Genomic DNA, 19016 nt, shown 5'->3' on the forward strand with positions numbered 1-19016 from the left:
TTTTTTAATTTTTAATAACAAAAACGTCAAGTCTGACGTTTTTAATTAAAAAAATATTTTTTTTTGATTTTTAATAACAAAAAACGTCAAGTCTGACGTTTTTAATTAAAAAAATCACTTTTTTTTTGATTTTTAATAACAAAAAACGTCAAGTCTGACGTTTTTAATTAAAAAAAATGTTTTTTTTTGATTTTTAATAACAAAAAACGTCAAGTCTGACGTTTTTAATTAAAAAAAATGTTTTTTTTTGATTTTTAATAACAAAAAACGTCAAGTCTGACGTTTTTAATTAAAAAAAATATTTTTTTTGATTTTTAATAACAAAAAACGTCAAGTCTGACGTTTTTAATTAAAAAAATCACTTTTTTTTTGATTTTTAATAACAAAAAACGTCAAGTCTGACGTTTTTAATTAAAAAAATCACTTTTTTTGATTTTTAATAACAAAAAACGTCAAGTCTGACGTTTTTAATTAAAAAAATCACTTTTTTTTGATTTTTAATAACAAAAAACGTCAAGTCTGACGTTTTTAATTAAAAAAAATATTTTTTTTGATTTTTAATAACAAAAAACGTCAAGTCTGACGTTTTTAATTAAAAAATATATTTTTTTTGATTTTTAATAACAAAAAACGTCAAGTCTGACGTTTTTAATTAAAAAATATATTTTTTTTGATTTTTAATAACAAAAAACGTCAAGTCTGACGTTTATAATTAAAAAAAATATTTTTTTGATTTTTAATAACAAAAAACGTCAAGTCTGACGTTTATAATTAAAAAAAATATTTTTTTTGATTTTTAATAACAAAAAACGTCAAGTCTGACGTTTTTAATTAAAAAATATATATTTTTTTGATTTTTAATAACAAAAAACGTCAAGTCTGACGTTTTTAATTAAAAAAAAATCATTTTTTTTGATTTTAATAACAAAAAACGTCAAGTCTGACATTTTTGATTAATAAAATCATTTTTTTTTTGATTTTTAATAACAAAAAACGTCAAGTCTGACTTTTTTAATTAAAAAATTTAATTTTTTTTTGTTTTTTAATCAAGTTTTTGACATTTTTAATTAAAAAAAAAAAATTTTCACATTTTAATAAAAAATGATCAACATACTATTTCATGATCTGTCAAGTTAACATTCTTTTTGAGCAGCACAGTTAAACTCAGCGCAAAAAGTTTCCATAGTGAATGTTCACTTTCTCTGTACATGTACATGTACATGTTCATGTTCTTGCTCTTGTACTTGTACATGTACATGTACAGTACTGTACTAATATTTAAGATTAAACTGAGAGTTTTTTACGAAAAAGGCAATTTTTTTTGTATCCATGGCAACTATGCATGTGGATGATTTTCAAAAACGGAATAGAAAATTTTGGTGAAAATCTGACTGAAATGAAATGATCAACCAAAATTTTTGCCTTTTAAAGTAAAAAATCGCCTTAAAATCCTACTTGGGTGTTAAATAAATAATAAAATTTTTTTGTTTATTTTATTTATTGATAGTTTTAGTAAAAATACAAAATTGAATAGGAAATGTAATAAGTTTCCAACTATTATATATATAATATATTATTACATAAAAGTTGTATAAATAAATCCTACAAGACTAATTAAAATAATTCCAGAAAAATTATAAAATTGATGAGTAAGTTTCTGACCGTCAGATTTAAAGTTATTAGCAATATTACTAGTCATATTAGGACAACGTGCTTCATAACTTGCTAATTGGTTGTTTTTACCAATAAAAACCTTTTGTAAATTACGAGCATCAGGGGGATGAGATGATTGATAACTTAAGAGATTCTTATAAGATTGTTTGTTACATTCATCTTCACATGATAAACCATTTATAGTATTCGTATTTGAAGTCGATGTATTTTGACTCGATTGTTCAAAACTTTTAACCGAACAATATTCTAAAAAAAAAAAGAAATAATTTGTTAAAAAAAACAGTATTTTATATATATGTAAATGATATTATATACTTAAATACTTAATAACTTACGGTTATTTATTTTCAAACAAAAATTATCTCTTGTAGGTATAGCAATATAATAATTAATCATAGTTGATATAGCTCTACCTCCGACACTACTAATATTAGTTTCACCAGTTCCAGTTCCATTAACAGAAATATATTCATTCACTTCTACATCACAAGCATTAGCGACTTCGGTATAAGCATTTTTAGAATCTGATTCACTACATGCATTATTTGCGGTATCAGCGCAAGCTTGATCAAAAGCTAATGTTAATTTTGGTATGTCTGGTGAGTCTAGGTTAATAGTACCATTAGAAGAAGGATCATTTACAGATATATGATAAAAGAGAAAACTAGTAAACAAGCATTTGTCAGAAGGTTGTTTTTTAGTCTCGAGGAATGATGAATCCAATGGATTATGTTTAAAAAGTGCTTGCTGACATGGTGTACATGTCGAGCCTTGTTGTAAAGCGAAAGTTAGTTCACAAGTAGCTGCTGCTGGAAGTGTTTGATCCTGAGCATAAGCGAAGAGGATTAATACGTTTAATAATACGAAAAAACTAAAAGATTTCATTGTTCTATTTGTTATATCAGTATTATAGTACAATAAGGATTTTTTATTCAGAATGTAAATGTTTTTTATAAATGTTTTTTGTAAATGGGTTTTTTTTAATTCTGACGGACTAAAAAATTCGATCTTTTTATAATATTAACGTAACACGAATTATTATTATTACGATTGTTTAAAAAAAAATGGAATTAATAAAAATAAAAAAATAAAACAAGGAAAATTAACAAAATGAAAGTAAGACAAGAAAATTATTAAATATAAAAGGTACCTTCTTTCTAATTGTGATCTAGTTTCAGTTTATGATAAAGTTTGTCTCAATTTTTTTGTACAAAAGAAGAAAAAGAAAAAAAAACAATAATAAAGTTTCATTTATTAGTATTGTTACATAAAAATGTATGTTAAGCAATTTTTTACCTATGAAAAAAACTGGGAGGTTTACTTTTTATAATTATAACCAATTACTTAATTTTGAAAATTGAAACGATAATGACGATAATAATATTAAAGAAAATTGTTAATATTATATGTTGTACAAAAACCTTTGTTTAAAAATGGATTTGTATCCCACAAACATTGGATTTCGGCTATTAATACAGTGCATACAACTTAGTCCCGACTACTAAATTAGATAAATTTCAAATTGCTACTCTTCACTTAAAAAGAACAATAAAAGAAAAATAAAACCGCAGAATGATAGAGCAAGTCAAGCTTAATTAGCCCACGTTTTTAAATTTCCTGTAAGACAATTTTTAACGAAGTAGTAGCGATCCAAAGTCGGGTAATTTTATTATTAAGATGAGAATTTTGGCCGCATTACACGTAATTCACGTGATCAAAATTCTTATCGTTGATTGGTTGTTTTTCATTTGAATATCAGGTTACATGACTAAATTGAAAATAAAACATCTATCACGAAAAGTAAAAACTGAAAAAAAAACGAAAAACAAGCTTTTAACGTCTAAACAACACAAGTATTTGAGTTTATTTTAAAGTGTGGTTATTCTAATTTATTTACTAAATGCCAACTGATTGTAAAACTGAATCAGGAACCCGGCGGTGTGAACGGTATTTTTTAACAGCAAATTCTGCTGCCTTTCCTGTTAAACCCTTTCGATAAACATCCATATAACGAAATGCTTTTCTTGCATACCGGCGAATAGTTGTAAGAGGAACAGAAGCAAGTGCTAATGAAACAGTTCTTTGCAAACCTGTCCATAAATAATCACAATTTGAGCGACTAAATTTCTTAGCTGCACCCCAAAAATTTTCAATGTAGTTGAGCTCACAATGAAATTTAGGGTAAAATATAACTTTATGTCCAGCTGCAACAATAACCTCTTCTACCCGTCCCTTTTGCGCTAAAGAAATCTGGTTGCTGACTCATTATTTTTCGTGCTTCTTCTAATTTCAGCCCCTCATTTGGCCATAATCCCCTCTCCATAAGAACTTGCTTTAATCCTTTTGGCTGTCCGCGCAGGTTAGAAATACAATAGTCCGATGGAAAGATCATGTCTTGTTGGATATTTTCATCACCAAAATATGTTCTGCGCATCTTTGGCTGTTTTCCACCAGGATTGAGGTTCATATTTTTAGCAATAAGTGCATCTGGCGAAAAAGTAGCATGACTTGATGCATTATCAAATGCAAATAAGGCCTGGCATCCTGGAAAACGAGCTTCAAATATGGGAATGGCACGTTCAATTACTTGACTTATTAAATCATCAGCCTTCCACCATCCATCATTATTTTTTCCCGGATGCATAATTACACAAGCTTCCCTAGGAAAGTCATCCGATACTTGCATTTCATCAGGAAGCGCAAGACGACCACAAACATCAGTTAAAAATTCACTAACATGAATTGAACGACCATTACCTTTTTTTCGTAAGGGTTGCTCTCCATCAGGAATCCAAAGACTCCGACTTCCATCATAAGCTGAAAAAATACACTCATCATGTGTTACAAGAATAAGTGGCTGTATATTACTGTCCGGCCAGGTAATTTCGTCCAAATTATCTCCTGAGAAAATAGGCATCCTATGTTCAAATTTACTCATTTGTTCTAAAAATATTTTTCTGTATACCACCACACCTTCCCTTTCATGACCATCAATATATATTCCCTTCTTTACCTTTGCATATGTATATCCAAGTTCTTTCAAATAGTTTCTTGCAGTATTGATATGAATAGTTGGAGATGGTGCAAATCCAAGTCCTGGTAAAATAATTTCATTCATCTGTATCATTAACATCTGTGGAGAAATATCCCACTTATGTTCCCGAATATATGATTTTACTTGAAGAAGAATATCTTCATCCCAGAGAAAGCTCCATATTTTAGCATGATGTTCCCGGCGGGAGTAAGGAATTTGACGGCTCATTACATATTCATGTGCCCAAGAACGAATGCATCTGGCATGGTATACTCCTTTTCCTGCAGTGTTAGAAACAATCTCACTTGCATTCATTTTTGAATAGTTGCATTTCACAAGTTGAAGATAAAGACGGATACCATTTAAACGCACCCAAACCTCATTTTTTTTATTTTCTTTTTTAATATCTATTTCCAGATTTTCAAGAGCTGCCTGGATTTTATTATTCCAGTTGCAATCCTCAATCTCATTATCTGACTGTTTATCATTATTATCATTCGTATCATCACTCACATCATCATCCACATCAGCTATTGTCTTGTCAACTTCGTCAGTAGATTTCTTGGTATCCCAAAATGTGCACAATGCAAGGGTTCCCTTTGCTGCCTCAAGCAGTTGCTGATTTTTCCTTCTTCTAGTGCGAACAGAGTTTCCTATATAACGAAGTCTACGTATTTCATGAGAAGCACGTTCTTGATGATATTTTTTTGCTGCTTCTTTAAGTTTTCTTACAATACTTACTGCATTATCATTTTCCACTGGTTCATCATTAACGGAAAAATTATCAGTATCATCAACATTATCAGAGTCATCATTGATAGACATATTATCAGAGTCATTATCAGAATTATTCTTGCGTGTAGACTTTGCTTCATAAGCCTTTCTTGATCGTTTCTGATGTTTTGTTAGACGTGGCATGTTGGTAAATTGTGTTTATTTTTAATAACAATCCAAGTTCTTAATAATAAAGCAAAAAATTCATGTGGGAAAAAAAGAAACATAACATAATTGCGAGACTTTTTCATTGTTCGTATATGATGTAATTATTTATACCGTAGTTCGTATTCATTAAATCACGTGTATATATACGGACTAATAAAATTGCAAGTTATAAGTGTCACGTGATAACACATCAAAATCTAAAATTTGGCCGCTTAAAAATTTATTTGTTGGGACTAAGTTGTATGCACTGTAGAGTAATTTTGTGTTTCATTACATATGATCAACCAATAGAAAGAATAAGGGGTATAAACTTAAGCCTAATAAAGGATAATTGTTAATATATTTAGTAATATATTCATAGACTAATAGAGAATCATAGACTAATAGAGATTGAATTAATATACTTTTTTTTCAAATTGAAACTTTTGTATTAATTAGCTTAAATTAAGGTTACATAAAAATTGACAGAATTCAAAGAATTCAAAGAAGAAACCAGAAGAGGCTAAGTCTGAAAAGCCAAAAAAGCATAAAAAAGACAAGTCCCGTAAAGCATCATGATCAAAGGTCTTAGTGGAAATTATAGATGTTTTACGTAAATTAATCTAATTTAGTTAATTTAGCAACCAGTGGAAATTTCATTTCTCTTGTAATTATTAATAAATAATGATTTTTTATAATTTATATAACATAATTTTTTTTAAGTTGTATATTATAAAAACTTTATATATTTTTGTTCTTTGGGTCTATTTTACTTATTTAAATACCTTTTTTATTAATCAATACTTATATAAAAAATTTAAATTAAGCTAACTTTTATAATTTCAACCTCCATATACAACTCATTAGTAAAGATAAGTATTATTTTTAAGATTATAACTAATTTTCACCCGGGGTGATTTAGCAATTTTTTACCTAGGGTGATTTAACCTGATAATTTTATATATTTTTATATAATTTACCCGGTGATATCACACCTCATTTAAATTTTATTGGCTAATTAGAACAAACCCGTCACGCTACGCCGGGGATAAAAGTTGCCCATTAAGTCAAGAAAAGTAACAATGATATGATATATTTTAGAATAGGCTTAGTATTTTAATAATAATATTTACAGTATGATAAGGTTAGAAGAAAATAATCTAATAAATTTATATAATTTACATATTTAACTCTATTTCATGGTTTCATTTCTTACTTATTTTTTTTATTTTTTTTTATTTTGTTTCTGTTTCATATTTCGGTTTTCACTAATTTATTTCATTTTTTTTTTAATTATTGTAGTTCTTTCGGTTAATTAATAAGGGTATGTTTTTTTATTTTATTTATTTATTTTATTTATTTTGTTTTTATCTTATATTTCACTACTTACTAACTTCTTTTTTTACTTTATGGTTTGTTTTTTACTTGGTTTCCTCATGATCATTTTTTATTTTTTTGTCTCTCATCATTTTTCACCTCTCATTATTTGTCTTCCATTATTTTCTATTACATCTTTTCATTTTCTATTATTTCATTTTCTCTCCTATTTACTTCCCATCATTTCTTTTGTCTCTCATCACTTCTTTTCATTCCCATCATTTCTTTTTGTCTCCATCACTCCTTTTTATCTTCCACATTACTCCTCTTCGTCTCCTATCACTCCTTTTCATCTCCCATCACTTCTTTTTGTCTTCCCACTTCTTTTCGTCTCCCATTATTCCTTTCCATCTCCCGTCACTTCTTTTCGTCTCCATTACTCCTTTTCGTCTCTTCATCCCATCACTCCTTTTTATCTCCCATCACTCCTCTTTGTCTCCCATCACTTTTTTTGTCTCCCATCACTCCATCTTCCTATCACTTCTTTTCGTCTCCATCACTCCTTTTGTCTCCCATCACTCCTCTTCGTCACCCATCACTCCTTTTCACTTCTCTTCGTCTACAATCACTCCTTTTAGTCTCCCATCACTCCTCTTCATCTTCCCATCACTCCTTTTCGTCACCCATCACTCCTCTTCATCTTCCCATTACTCCTCTTCGTCTCCCATCACTCTTTTTCATCATCCATCATGTCCTATTTTTTCCTTTTTGTTTCCTATCACTTCTCATTACTCTTTTTTACTCCCTTTCTTCTTCTATTACTTTCTATTACTCCATTGTTATTTCATTTTTTTTATTAGCATCTTTCTCCTTAATCATTGTCATTTACTTATCTTTTTTATTTATTGTTATTGTTTTTTTTATTTGTATCACTTTATTAAAAATAAATACAGTGATTTTTTTCTTTAAAATCGAAAATGTGGGACTTAAATTTTAAAAATTTCATTTAATAAGATTATTTTGAACAAATATGTTTGCAAAAAAATTTTTAAAAAATATCTTTGCAATAAAATTTTAAGTTTAACCGATCAAAAATTAGCTAAGTTAAAAAAATCTATACGTTTGCCGATCAAATAAATGGCCTTAACTTTTAAGTTTAAATCAGGCACTGAATCATGCTACACAATTCAAGATTATTTATACAGACTTAATCTAAACGTTAGAAGATCAACATGTATTTTTTTATTATATTATATATATAGATATAGATATAGATATAGATATAGATATAGATTAATGTGCTGATCATTTCTTATGTTTGTTTTTTTTTTAAACGTATTCGAATAATCTTTTTTTTCTTTAAGTCTTTCGCTCTTTTGCATGGCACTCAAGGTACGTTTTCTTTCTTTTTTTTTTATTTGCTTCTTGCATTTTGTTTTCTACTAACTTTATTTCATTTTTTTAGGTCCTTTAGCTCTTTCAGCTTTGCAATTAAGGTATATATGTCCAGCACTAAGCCGTTTCTTATTTTTTATTTCATTCTTATATTTCGTTTCTTACATTTTGTATTTCACTCTTTTTAGATCTTTCAGTTCTTCTCTGCAACTACTAAGGTATGTTTTTATTTTTTTATTTCCGTTTATTTATTACATGTAATTTCTGTTTCCTACTAACTTTATTTCTTCTTTTATTTTATGGGTTTGGTTTTTACTTTGTATCTCATTTTCGTTCCTTCTCCATTTTTTGTTCTTTTTTGTCTTTTCATTTTTTTGCTTTTTTATTCTTCCCTTCCTTTGTTTTTTTTGTTGTTTTTTATTTTCTCTGCGTTCCTTTCATTTTTTTTTGTTCCACTTCGTCTCTTTCATTTCTTTATACTACCCTTCATTCCTTTTGTTTTATTCCATTCCCGCTTCATCTTTTTTATTCCTTTACAAATTACACTACCTTTATTCTTTTTATTCCCCCTTTGCTCCATTTCATCTTTCCTTCATTTTTTTCATTTTTTTTCATTCCCACTTGATTTTTTTCGCCCTTTCATTTTTTTCACTCCCCTTTGCTCCATTTCGTTCCTCCTTCAATCCCCTTCGTTTCTTTCATTTCCATTCACCTTCATTTTTTTTCCTTTTTTTATTCACATATTCTCTTTTCTTTATCATTGTGACTCATTTTTTTTGTTATTTCTATCAAAAATCTAGTATTTTGAATAGTATGAGTTTGTTTTTTCAATCAATGATTTATGTAATCTATTAAAAATTAATAAATTGCTATAAACTTTTAGTGCGAAAATATTTTAAGCATTGTTTATTATATATTTAAAAATTTAGCCAATCAAAAAATTTCAAAAAATTTGCAGAGGATTTATATGCAAATTACGAAGTGAGAAATATTAAAATTTACACCAATCAAATTTAATAAATTTAATAAATTAATTGTAAGTAAAATCACCTAGGTGAAATCACTCTAGGTGATCTTCATCCAGAGAGAAAGTTAGCAACAGTCAATTCAAAATTTATGATTTTTGCAAAAATTAACCAATATTAAACTTATAAAGTTTACATAAATAATTACCAATTTTTTTGTGTAAATACAATTTTAATTGCAAATTACATATTATAGTAAAATAATATTTTATATATTTATGATATTTATTAAATTTTATGATTAGACTAATTTTAAAAAGTTGTTAATAGTAAAAGTATTTCAATAATCATCCAATTTTAATAAAATTTAATATATGATTACTTTTAAAGGTTATAAAACAGTATATAAAATTTTAGTATATATTATTATATAAAATATTTCAAAATATTAATCAGTATTTTACATATTAACTAAATGATCTGCATTTTTGTGTAACAGTAAATTTATTCAACGATTCTATAAATAACATATCCTCAAATTTTACATACTATTTTATAACCTTTTGAAATGATTGTACATTAAATTTTATTAAAATTGGATGATTATTGAAATACTTTTACTATCAACAACTTTTTAAAATTAGTCAAATTATAAAATTTAATAAACAACGTAATTATTCATATTGTTACCACATATGGATAGTATTGAACATAAGGATAAAGCCCAAAAGTGATGCCGCTCCTACAACAATTCAAAATGATTTTGCAGTAATGGATATTGATTATAGAAGACCTGTTTGAATTTGCCATAATTCAGATTTATTTCCAAATCTGATCGCACATATAGAATTTTTTCATTTTTCCCATAATTGACATCCGATTCTCCTTGTTAATCTGATGCTTGGAATTGTGTATCCACTACCAGAAGGCTTGCAGAATATAAAAAGTACACAAAAGGCAAATTCCTTGTGGCCAATAGAGCTCTAATGTGTTTCATTCAGCATTAAATCATCAGTGAAAAAGATCACTGGTCCTATTTGCGCTCTACATCCATAAAAAGCACATGGAGGAAGAATGGTCTTTACAAATTCAACTGATAAATTTTGTTTATTAGAAACTTACAATTGCAAATAAGTATAATTATTACTACCAACTTATTGCCTTTTTTAAAGTGATTTCAAGCTCATCTAATGTAATGAATGAACAGCTCAAGGAAAAGCGTACCAGTGGTACAACTTGTGTACAATAGTGTTATTAAGGTATTTAGAGGCTCAAACAATGTGGATGCATCCATGTAACAAATTTTACTGGCCTGTAGAACAGTTTCATGTATGCAGTACATCAGACCAGTTACAATACATAGGATGAAAGATTTTCTGACTTCCGCATCAAACTCTTGTAATACTGCTTTACCATTACCTGATATGTTGTAATTTTCAACTACTTCTCCTAAATATTTGAACATTTTTTTTCCATTGGGACTACCAAGTGTATTTTTGCAGTACTCTTGAAAAAGTCTAACAACATAACCATAATCCAGGTTGTTGCTTCAATCTGCAAGCAGTTCCACTAGTTCTTAATTATTTTCTGTATTTTCTGCAAATAGATGGAGCTCATATTCATATAAATATTTCGCTGAAGCTGGAGAATACCCATCCTTAAATAATTCTAAAATCTTTTCACACATTTCACCATTAATATGTCAAAAACTAAGAGACTGAATTTATCACATGATTATGCGTGAATCAGATATTAATTTTGAATGGATAGTTAGTTTCAAGTCTTCATCTCTCTAAACAAAGATGAATTTCTGCAGTGCAATCTGTGTTTTGTACTCGAGACGATTGTGGAAGTTTTGTCTCACAGTTACCTTGCTTTTTCTTTACCTTTTTGCTATGGATCATCAGTAAGATTTTGGGTGGTGTATACTAGTGTTAATTAATGCCAATTGACACTAGTGTTGTTTAATGCCTTAAAAACGTAGAAAAACTAACCCTATAATAACCGACACTATCAAAATATGCGTAAAAAAATGGCAAATTAATGTTAACCAACGCGTATCATATGTTAGTTTATTTATATTGTACAATAAACATATAGTATTAAAAAATACATTTATTTACATGTATATTTTAGTTGAAAAATGCATTTAAAAGTGTATTTATTTAGCATTATTTATATTAAATTATCTAATTATTTAACTAATGTAAATATCTAATGTAAATCTATATATAATAAAATAAAAAAATTAAGTTTTCGGAAGTACCAATATCCAGGTACCCGATTTAAAGCCCTTTTGCTGGATAATCGTTTTCACTGATTTTTGTAGATTGTTGGAATAAATCGCACTAATCAAAGAAGTCTAATATCACAATTCATCATCTCTGATATTTAATATTTTGCTTCGGAATCATAAAAATTCTATTTGAAACCCTACAAAAAAAAAGAAAAAAAACATTAATAATAATAATAATAAAATAAAATAAGTTTCGTTTCAAAATTCGAAACTTACCATCCAATTGAAGGTGGAACTAATTAAAAAAAAATAATAAAATAATTCATTTCGCAACTGAATGTTGCGAAACTTATAGTTCAAGAATTCCCAACGCATTCCGGATTCGAAACCTACAAAAGAAAATAAAATAGAAACGTTAGCTAACGTTTCTAATTAAAATGAAAAAGTGATTATTTCACAATGGGACGTTGTGAAACTCACATTATAAGCGTTTCCAGCATATTCCCGATCTGAAACCTACAAAAAAAAACAAGAGATACATTAGTTCACCATTTCTAATTAATGAGACGTTTCAAAAACTGGCCTGGGATTCTGATGTATCGATCGTTGCCAGAATTCCCGTACTTTACCAGTATCACCGACAGCGCTAAAGCTTCTTTGCTTAACTATTATCAATCGATCTCATGTAACAATACTATACAAATCGCTTCTTTGCGTTTTTACAATTCCCCTTCATGCAATTGATGTATTATTGAACACACTCATTGATTGATCGATCCAATTATTTTGCCGGTTTCCAACAATTTCTAGGATCCTGGTTTCAAAATTGGAATTTGGAACGGATTCTATTGTATACCTAAATAAAAGAAAAAGAAAAAGGAAATGTTAATAAATATTTCCTAATTTATAAAAAAAAACAAAAAAACAACGGAAGTTTCATAACGAAATGTACGAAACTTACCATTACAGGACCCGTATCCAATACCGGATATTCTTGAACCTACAAAAAATAAAGGAGACGTTCAGTTAGAACGTTTCCTAATAAAAAATTTTTTAAAAAAAGTTTTGAGATGAACAGCTCGAAACTTACCATTCCGTTTCCTCCAAAATCGAATATGTCGAAAGTACTACAAAAAAAAAAATTATGGAAACATTAGTAACGTTTCCTAATAGAAATGAAAAAAAAAAATAATTTAAAAAAGTTTCGAAGCGAATGCTTCGAAACTTACCGTTTCCAAATTCCAAGTCAAGCGCGTCAAAGGTCCTACAAAAGAAAAATATAGGAAACGTTAGTAATGTTTCCTAAAAAGAAATTAAAAAATAAATTTCTTTAAAGATGTTTCGAGGTGAACGCCTCGAAACTTACCCTTTCTTTTCCACAGTCAAATACGCTAAAAGTCCTAAAAAAAGAAGTATAGGAAGCGTTAAAAACGGTTCCTAAAAAATAAAAAAAAAAATATTAAAAGTTTCGAAGCGAACGCTTCGAAACTTACCATTTCGTTTTCCCAAAATCGAATATGCCGAAGGTTCTACAAAAATATTATAGGAAACATTAGTAACGTTTCCTAATAGAAATTAAAAAAAAAAAAATTTAAAAAAAGTTTCGAGGCGAACGCCTCGAAACTTACCATTTAGCCCGAAGTAAAACCAAAGGAACGTTCCCTCATAAAATTAAGAAAAAAATAACTTTAAAAAAAAAGTTTCGAAGCAAAAGCTTCGAAACTTACCATTTTGGAAATGGGAGAACGAAAAGGGGAAGGGGAAAAAGGGATAATGAAAGAGGAGAAGGGGAGAACGAAAACGAAAAGGGGAAGGGGATAACGAAAGAGAAGGAGAAGGGAGAACGAAAAGGGGAAGGGGAGAACGAAAAGGAAAAGGCGAAAAAAAAAAATTAAGCTTTGCTAAAAAAAGCTTAATTTTTTTTTTTTCGCTATACCGCAGCACCACAGCAGGCGCAGCGGTAATTACTAATTTAAATCACGTGATACACGTGATACGTAAATTTATATAAATAGGGCTTTCCCCGAACTTTGAAACTTTTCTTTTATAATTTTTAATAGATGTATATATGTGCTTATATATACATATATATATATCTATTAACTTTAATACTTTACGAAAAGCCCCTTCTCTATAAATAGGTAGAGGTCATAAAGTACCTATAGGGGGAGAGCTATTGCTGCTCCCTCCGCCTGTTTTATAGTGATAAAAAGAGGGAGTCTTCAGTAGTAAGGTTTGATGTGTATTTATACACATTAATTATTAATATTGAACAACACAATAAACTACACCTAGTATTAAAAAATATGTATAATGTTAAAAAATACTAATAAAAATGAGTGTTTTTCTTTACTAAATTGCAGTATAACAAACTTTGTATTTATATGTACTGCTTAATACCATTTAACAATATGTTAAACTAAATTCTGTGTTGAAAAATATGTATACTGTTAATAAATGGCAATAACAACTAGTGTATTTTTATATTAAATTTTAATATTGCAACATTTTGTGTTTATTTACATTAATTAATGGCATTAAACTATATTGCATATCATATTAAACTATACTTAACATCAAACAACATAAAAAAACTTGTATAATTATACGTATATAACAGCATTCAGTGTTAATCATTACAGTATACAGTATTAAACAATAGGATATATCATATTAAACAACTCCTTAATGTTAATTAACACTATAATTATGTAAAGCAACACTTTTAAAACTTGCTGATGATGCAATGGCATTTTTCTCTAAAAAGTACCTGATTTTCCTTTACTTCATAACCTTTAGATTATGGCATCATTATTTTTGTATGCATATAGGCTGATTTATGGAATTAAGTTTTTATATTCAAAAAACTAACTTTATTAAGCAAATGCAAATACAAGTTACATGAAAATGATAGATTTACACCAGCTGACATAAATAAAATTGATTTAATTATATTATTTTTTGTTTTTTTTTAATAATATCATTAAAATTAAAAATTTAAATATAATTGTCATGACAAAATATTGAATAACTTAACGTGTATGTGTGCTAGATGAATAAATATATATTCATTATTAGAAAGAGGTAATCAAGAGCTATTCACAAACCAAATATCACATGAATTGAATCACAAGTTGCTGAATAATTACGTTCAATATATTTATTTTTAACTTTTAACTTTGATCGTTAATATCTTCACATCTAGTAATTCGATATGAATGATCTTTTTTTGTCCAGGTAGAGTAGGTTCTGGGCTTTCATATGAATATAAATATATATGTTTAGCATGCATGTATGCCAAGATATTAACGATTTTGTTAATTGAATAAAACTCTGACACAAAAATTTTTATAATTATAATTCTTACCAAATAATGATCTTTACAGGTATTATTGAGCTCTTTTTACTTTACTTAACAAGGTTTTATTTGCTATTTCTGTTTTAAATTGAATAAATTAATAAAATTAATTTTAAAAAGTAATTAACAAGTAGAATAAAATCAGTATAGTAAAAAACAAAAAAAAACATCTCAAAAACTCTAAATCATAATTCACATTCTTTACAGAAACTTTAAGTTTTCAAGTGATATCATTTCAATATCATTTCAATATCATTTCAATATCGATTTAATATCGATACGATATTGAAATAAAATATTATCACATCGATATTATTTCGATATTAAATCAATATTGAAATGATATCAAAATGATAATAGAAATGATATCAAAACAACATCTTTAAGTTTAATTTAAAGATATCATTTCGATATCATTTTAATTATCATTTCGATATCATTTTAATATCGATTTAATATCGTAATGATATCGAGGTGATAATACTTTATTTCGATATCATATCAATATTAAATCGATATTGAAATGATATTGAAATGATATCGAAATGATACCGTTAAGATAAACTTAACGATATCGATTCTATATTGATTAAAAATGGTAAGTTTCTGTAAAGTTTTTATTTTGTATATATTTTTACTAAAAAAAAGAACATCAGCAAGTTTTAAACAGGCGTATAAAGTGTTGAAAAATGCCATGTGTTGCTCAACGCCAAAAAATGTAGGGAAACGAACCCTTTGTCAATCAACGCCACTTAAAAATATTGAAAAACGCATAGTGCAACAGTGTTTATGTGTAAAACAATGTACAGTAAAACAATACTAGTTTAATAACGTGTATTTAATGTATAAAAATGCGTATATCGATATTAAAAACGCGTATAGCAATGGTAATTTTTAGTTATCGTATGATAGTTAAGTATTAGTTATTTAACATATATATTATTGTATATTATTAATATATTTAAAATTTCATTAATTGTTAATTTATTTATAAATAAATACAGTACAATAATACAAATAAATACATTATCTAATATAAAATATCTAATATAAAATATATAAAAATTAATCCCTCTTGTTATAATTGGATTGCCACAGATTTTTAAGCGATCAACGTACTAAATTTCCGTTAACATAGCGCCCCTGGTGATACAACCATAACAAGGTGGGTTTCAAATAAGAAAAAACAAAAATTAAAAGTTTCATAATTACGAAACTTACTTAAAAATTAGGAAAGTTTCATAACAAAATGTTACGAAACTCACTAATCTTTAGCCCAGAATCCTAAAGCCTACAAAATAAAAGAAATATGGTGTTAATAATATGTTTTCAATAAAAGAAAATACAAAAATAAGTTTCACAAATATATGAAACTCACCGTTGACCCAAACTAAAATTACAAAACCTACAGAAAAGAAAAAGGAAACATTAATTAACGTTTCCTAAAAAAAAAAACTAAAGAAAAGTTTTATGTTATGAAACTTACTCATTTCCCTATAAAGAAAAATCCAACGAAGAAAAAAAGAAAATCCAAGCCGAGGGTCGAAGTAACCATCCAAGCTGACCTACAAAAGAAAAATCCAGAGACGAAAAGAAAATCTAGGCCTACAAAAAAAAGAGAAATGTTCAATTAGAATGTTAAAAAAAAAAACAAAAAGAAAACAGAAGTTTCGTAACGAAACGTACAAAACTTACCGTTTTTCAACTTTCAAAATTCCCAGAAATTGAACCTATAAAAAATAAGAGAAACGTTCAGTTAGAACATTTCTTAAAGAAAAAAAGACAAAAAAAAACAGAAGTTTCTTATGAAACTTACCGTTTAAAGACCCTTTTCCAATATTAAGTTTCCTGAAACCTAAAAAAAGAATAAAGGAAACATTAGTAAGAGTTTCCTAATAAAAAAAAATTAAGTTTCATAATGAAATAAAACATTACGAAACTTACCCAATCGTTCTTCCATTCCAAACTTTCCGAACCTACAAAAAGGATAAAGGAAACGTTTAGAAAACGTTTCATAATAAAAAAATTTAAAAAAATTAAGTTTCGAAGTGAAAGTGATTCACTTCAAAACTTACCATATACAAAATCCCGAAGTTGAAGGTTCTACACAAAAAAAAATATAGGAAACGTTAGAAACGTTTCCTTATAAAAGAAATTAAAAAAAAAATTATTTTTAAAAAGTTTCGAAGCAAATGCTTTGAAACTTACCATTTCTGAATTCCAAGTAGAACACGCCAAAATCTACAAAAAAAAAATATAGGAAATATCAGTAATGTTTCCTAAAAGAATTTAGAAAAAAAAGTTTTGAGACGAACGCCTCAAAACTTACCGTTTCGTTTTCCCAAGTTGAATAACCGAAAAGACCTATAAAAAAGGAAACGTTAGAAACGTTTTCTTATAAAAAAATGAAAAAAAAAATTTTAAAAAGTTTCAAAACAAAATGCTTTGAAACTTACCCTGTCCCCGTTTTCTAAAGCCAAATACCAAAAGACCTACAAAAAAAAAGGAAACATTAAAAACGTTTCCTTATAAAAAAAATGAAAAAAAAAATTTTAAAAAGTTTTGAAGCAAAATGCTTCGAAACTTACCCTCTCCCCCGTTTTCTAAAGCCAAAATACCGAAAGACCTATAAAAAAAGAAAGGAAACGTTAAAACGTTTCCTTATAAAAAAAAATGAAAAAAAAAAATTTTAAAAAGTTTCAAAGCAAAAAGCCAAATACCGAAAGACCTAAAAAAAAAGAAAGGAAACGTTAGAAACGTTTCCTTATATAAAGAAAATGAAAAAAAAAATTTTTTCTAAAAGTTTCGAAACAGAACGCTTTGAAACTTACCCTTTCCGTCATTTCCCCTTTTTTCAAAGAAAGTCCTACGAAGGAAATGTTAGTAATGTTTTCTAATAAAAAAAAAATAAAATTTTTTAAAAAAAAGTATCAAAGCGAAAGCTTCGATACTAGCTTCAATACTTACTGTTTGAGAAATGGAAAAATGGAACGAAACGAAAGAAAAGGGGGAAGGGGGACAAAAGGGAAATGGAAGAATACCCTGTAACCCGTTTTTATATTCCATTTTTTGTCTGTAAAAGGCTTATATCTCCGGAATTAATAACCTTATATTACGGAATTTATCAAATTATCTACATTTTCCATAAATGAATCCGTGAAAGGCTCATTTTATGGGAGTTTTTACAGAAATAACAGATAAAACGTTTGGGAAGGGCAGAACGAAAGAGAAAAGGAGGAATAAAAAGGAAAAAGAAAAGGAAATAGGAAGAATGGAACAAAAAGTGAAGGGGAGAATGAAACGAGAGAGAAAGGAAAGAACGAAACGAGTGAGAAAAGAGAAAACGGAAAGGGAAAATGGGACGAAAGTGAAAGGGGTAAATAAAAGAGGAAGACGGGAGGAAAGTGAAAGGGGATAGTGAAAGGGGAAAAATGGGACGAAAGTGAAAGAGGAAATAGAATGAAAGTGAAAGAAAGAGAAAAGAAAAAACGTGAAAAAAAAAATTAAGCTTTGCCAAAAAAAGCTTAATTTTTTTTTTGCCATACCACAGCCGCAGCCACGCAGCGATAATTATTAATCCGGTATCACGTGATACACGTGATATAGAGTACATTATGCAATGCTTAGTATTGCCAGTATTTGCCGAAATAATTTTTTTTTAAATATTAATTTTAATATATATATATATATATTTAAATTAAATAGTACAGTGGTTAGATCGTGAGATAATTAATAGTATAAGTTGAGGTGTTTGGTTCGGTTCCTAAGGTGAGTAAAAATAATTATAATTTAATTTAATTTAAAATATATAATTAAAATATATATATAATATATGTTAATATACGGTTGTTGAACAACAACGCATAATGTGTTGAACTACACATTAGAGTTGAACAACACATATATTAACATTATGCGTTGGTATACTCCAGTATATGGGTATTGATTAATATTGTAAATCGTGTTGAACAACTAGCGGGTGTTAATCAACGCGTATACTGGTGTGAATCAACACTTTTCAAACTTGCTGATGAAGGAACTAAGGTTAAAAATAAATGAAAAAAGATTTTTCTTATTAATATAAATTATTAATATTTGTTTTCTTACTTACTGATT

The 19016-nt window shown here is 27.6% G+C and overlaps 4 protein-coding genes across 4 annotated transcripts; all 4 read right to left on the reverse strand.

Moving 5' to 3' along the window:
- Positions 1-1576: 1576 nt before the first annotated feature.
- OCT59_018903 (uncharacterized protein) lies at positions 1577-2559 on the reverse strand (the record flags this gene model as incomplete). Its single annotated transcript, XM_025319723.2, has 2 exons — positions 1577-1920; positions 2010-2559. 2 exons carry the CDS (start codon positions 2557-2559, stop codon positions 1577-1579), a joined length of 894 nt encoding a protein of 297 aa, XP_025173045.1.
- Positions 2560-3570: 1011 nt separating this feature from the next.
- On the reverse strand, positions 3571-5626 carry OCT59_018904 (uncharacterized protein; the record flags this gene model as incomplete). The annotated part of the gene is made up of 2 exons (XM_025308891.2): positions 3571-3806; positions 3892-5626. 2 exons carry the CDS (start codon positions 5624-5626, stop codon positions 3571-3573), a joined length of 1971 nt encoding a protein of 656 aa, XP_025173044.2.
- Positions 5627-11898: 6272 nt separating this feature from the next.
- Positions 11899-13272, reverse strand: OCT59_018905 (uncharacterized protein; the record flags this gene model as incomplete). Its single annotated transcript, XM_066135682.1, has 9 exons — positions 11899-11931; positions 12023-12058; positions 12167-12207; positions 12304-12398; positions 12528-12542; positions 12633-12708; positions 12772-12806; positions 12909-12979; positions 13270-13272. The coding sequence occupies 9 exons, from the start codon at positions 13270-13272 to the stop codon at positions 11899-11901; spliced, it is 405 nt and encodes a 134-aa protein (XP_066004948.1).
- A 2899-nt stretch (positions 13273-16171) lies between these two features.
- OCT59_018906 (uncharacterized protein) lies at positions 16172-17743 on the reverse strand (the record flags this gene model as incomplete). The annotated part of the gene is made up of 13 exons (XM_066135683.1): positions 16172-16191; positions 16279-16305; positions 16387-16394; positions 16470-16505; positions 16596-16630; positions 16845-16876; positions 16976-17003; positions 17109-17141; positions 17230-17264; positions 17357-17392; positions 17489-17526; positions 17621-17628; positions 17732-17743. 13 exons carry the CDS (start codon positions 17741-17743, stop codon positions 16172-16174), a joined length of 348 nt encoding a protein of 115 aa, XP_066004949.1.
- Between the last annotated feature and the right edge of the window lie 1273 nt (positions 17744-19016).

The sequence above is a fragment of the Rhizophagus irregularis genome, chromosome 28, assembly GCF_026210795.1.
Source record: "Rhizophagus irregularis chromosome 28, complete sequence".
NCBI lineage: Eukaryota > Fungi > Glomeromycota > Glomeromycetes > Glomerales > Glomeraceae > Rhizophagus > Rhizophagus irregularis.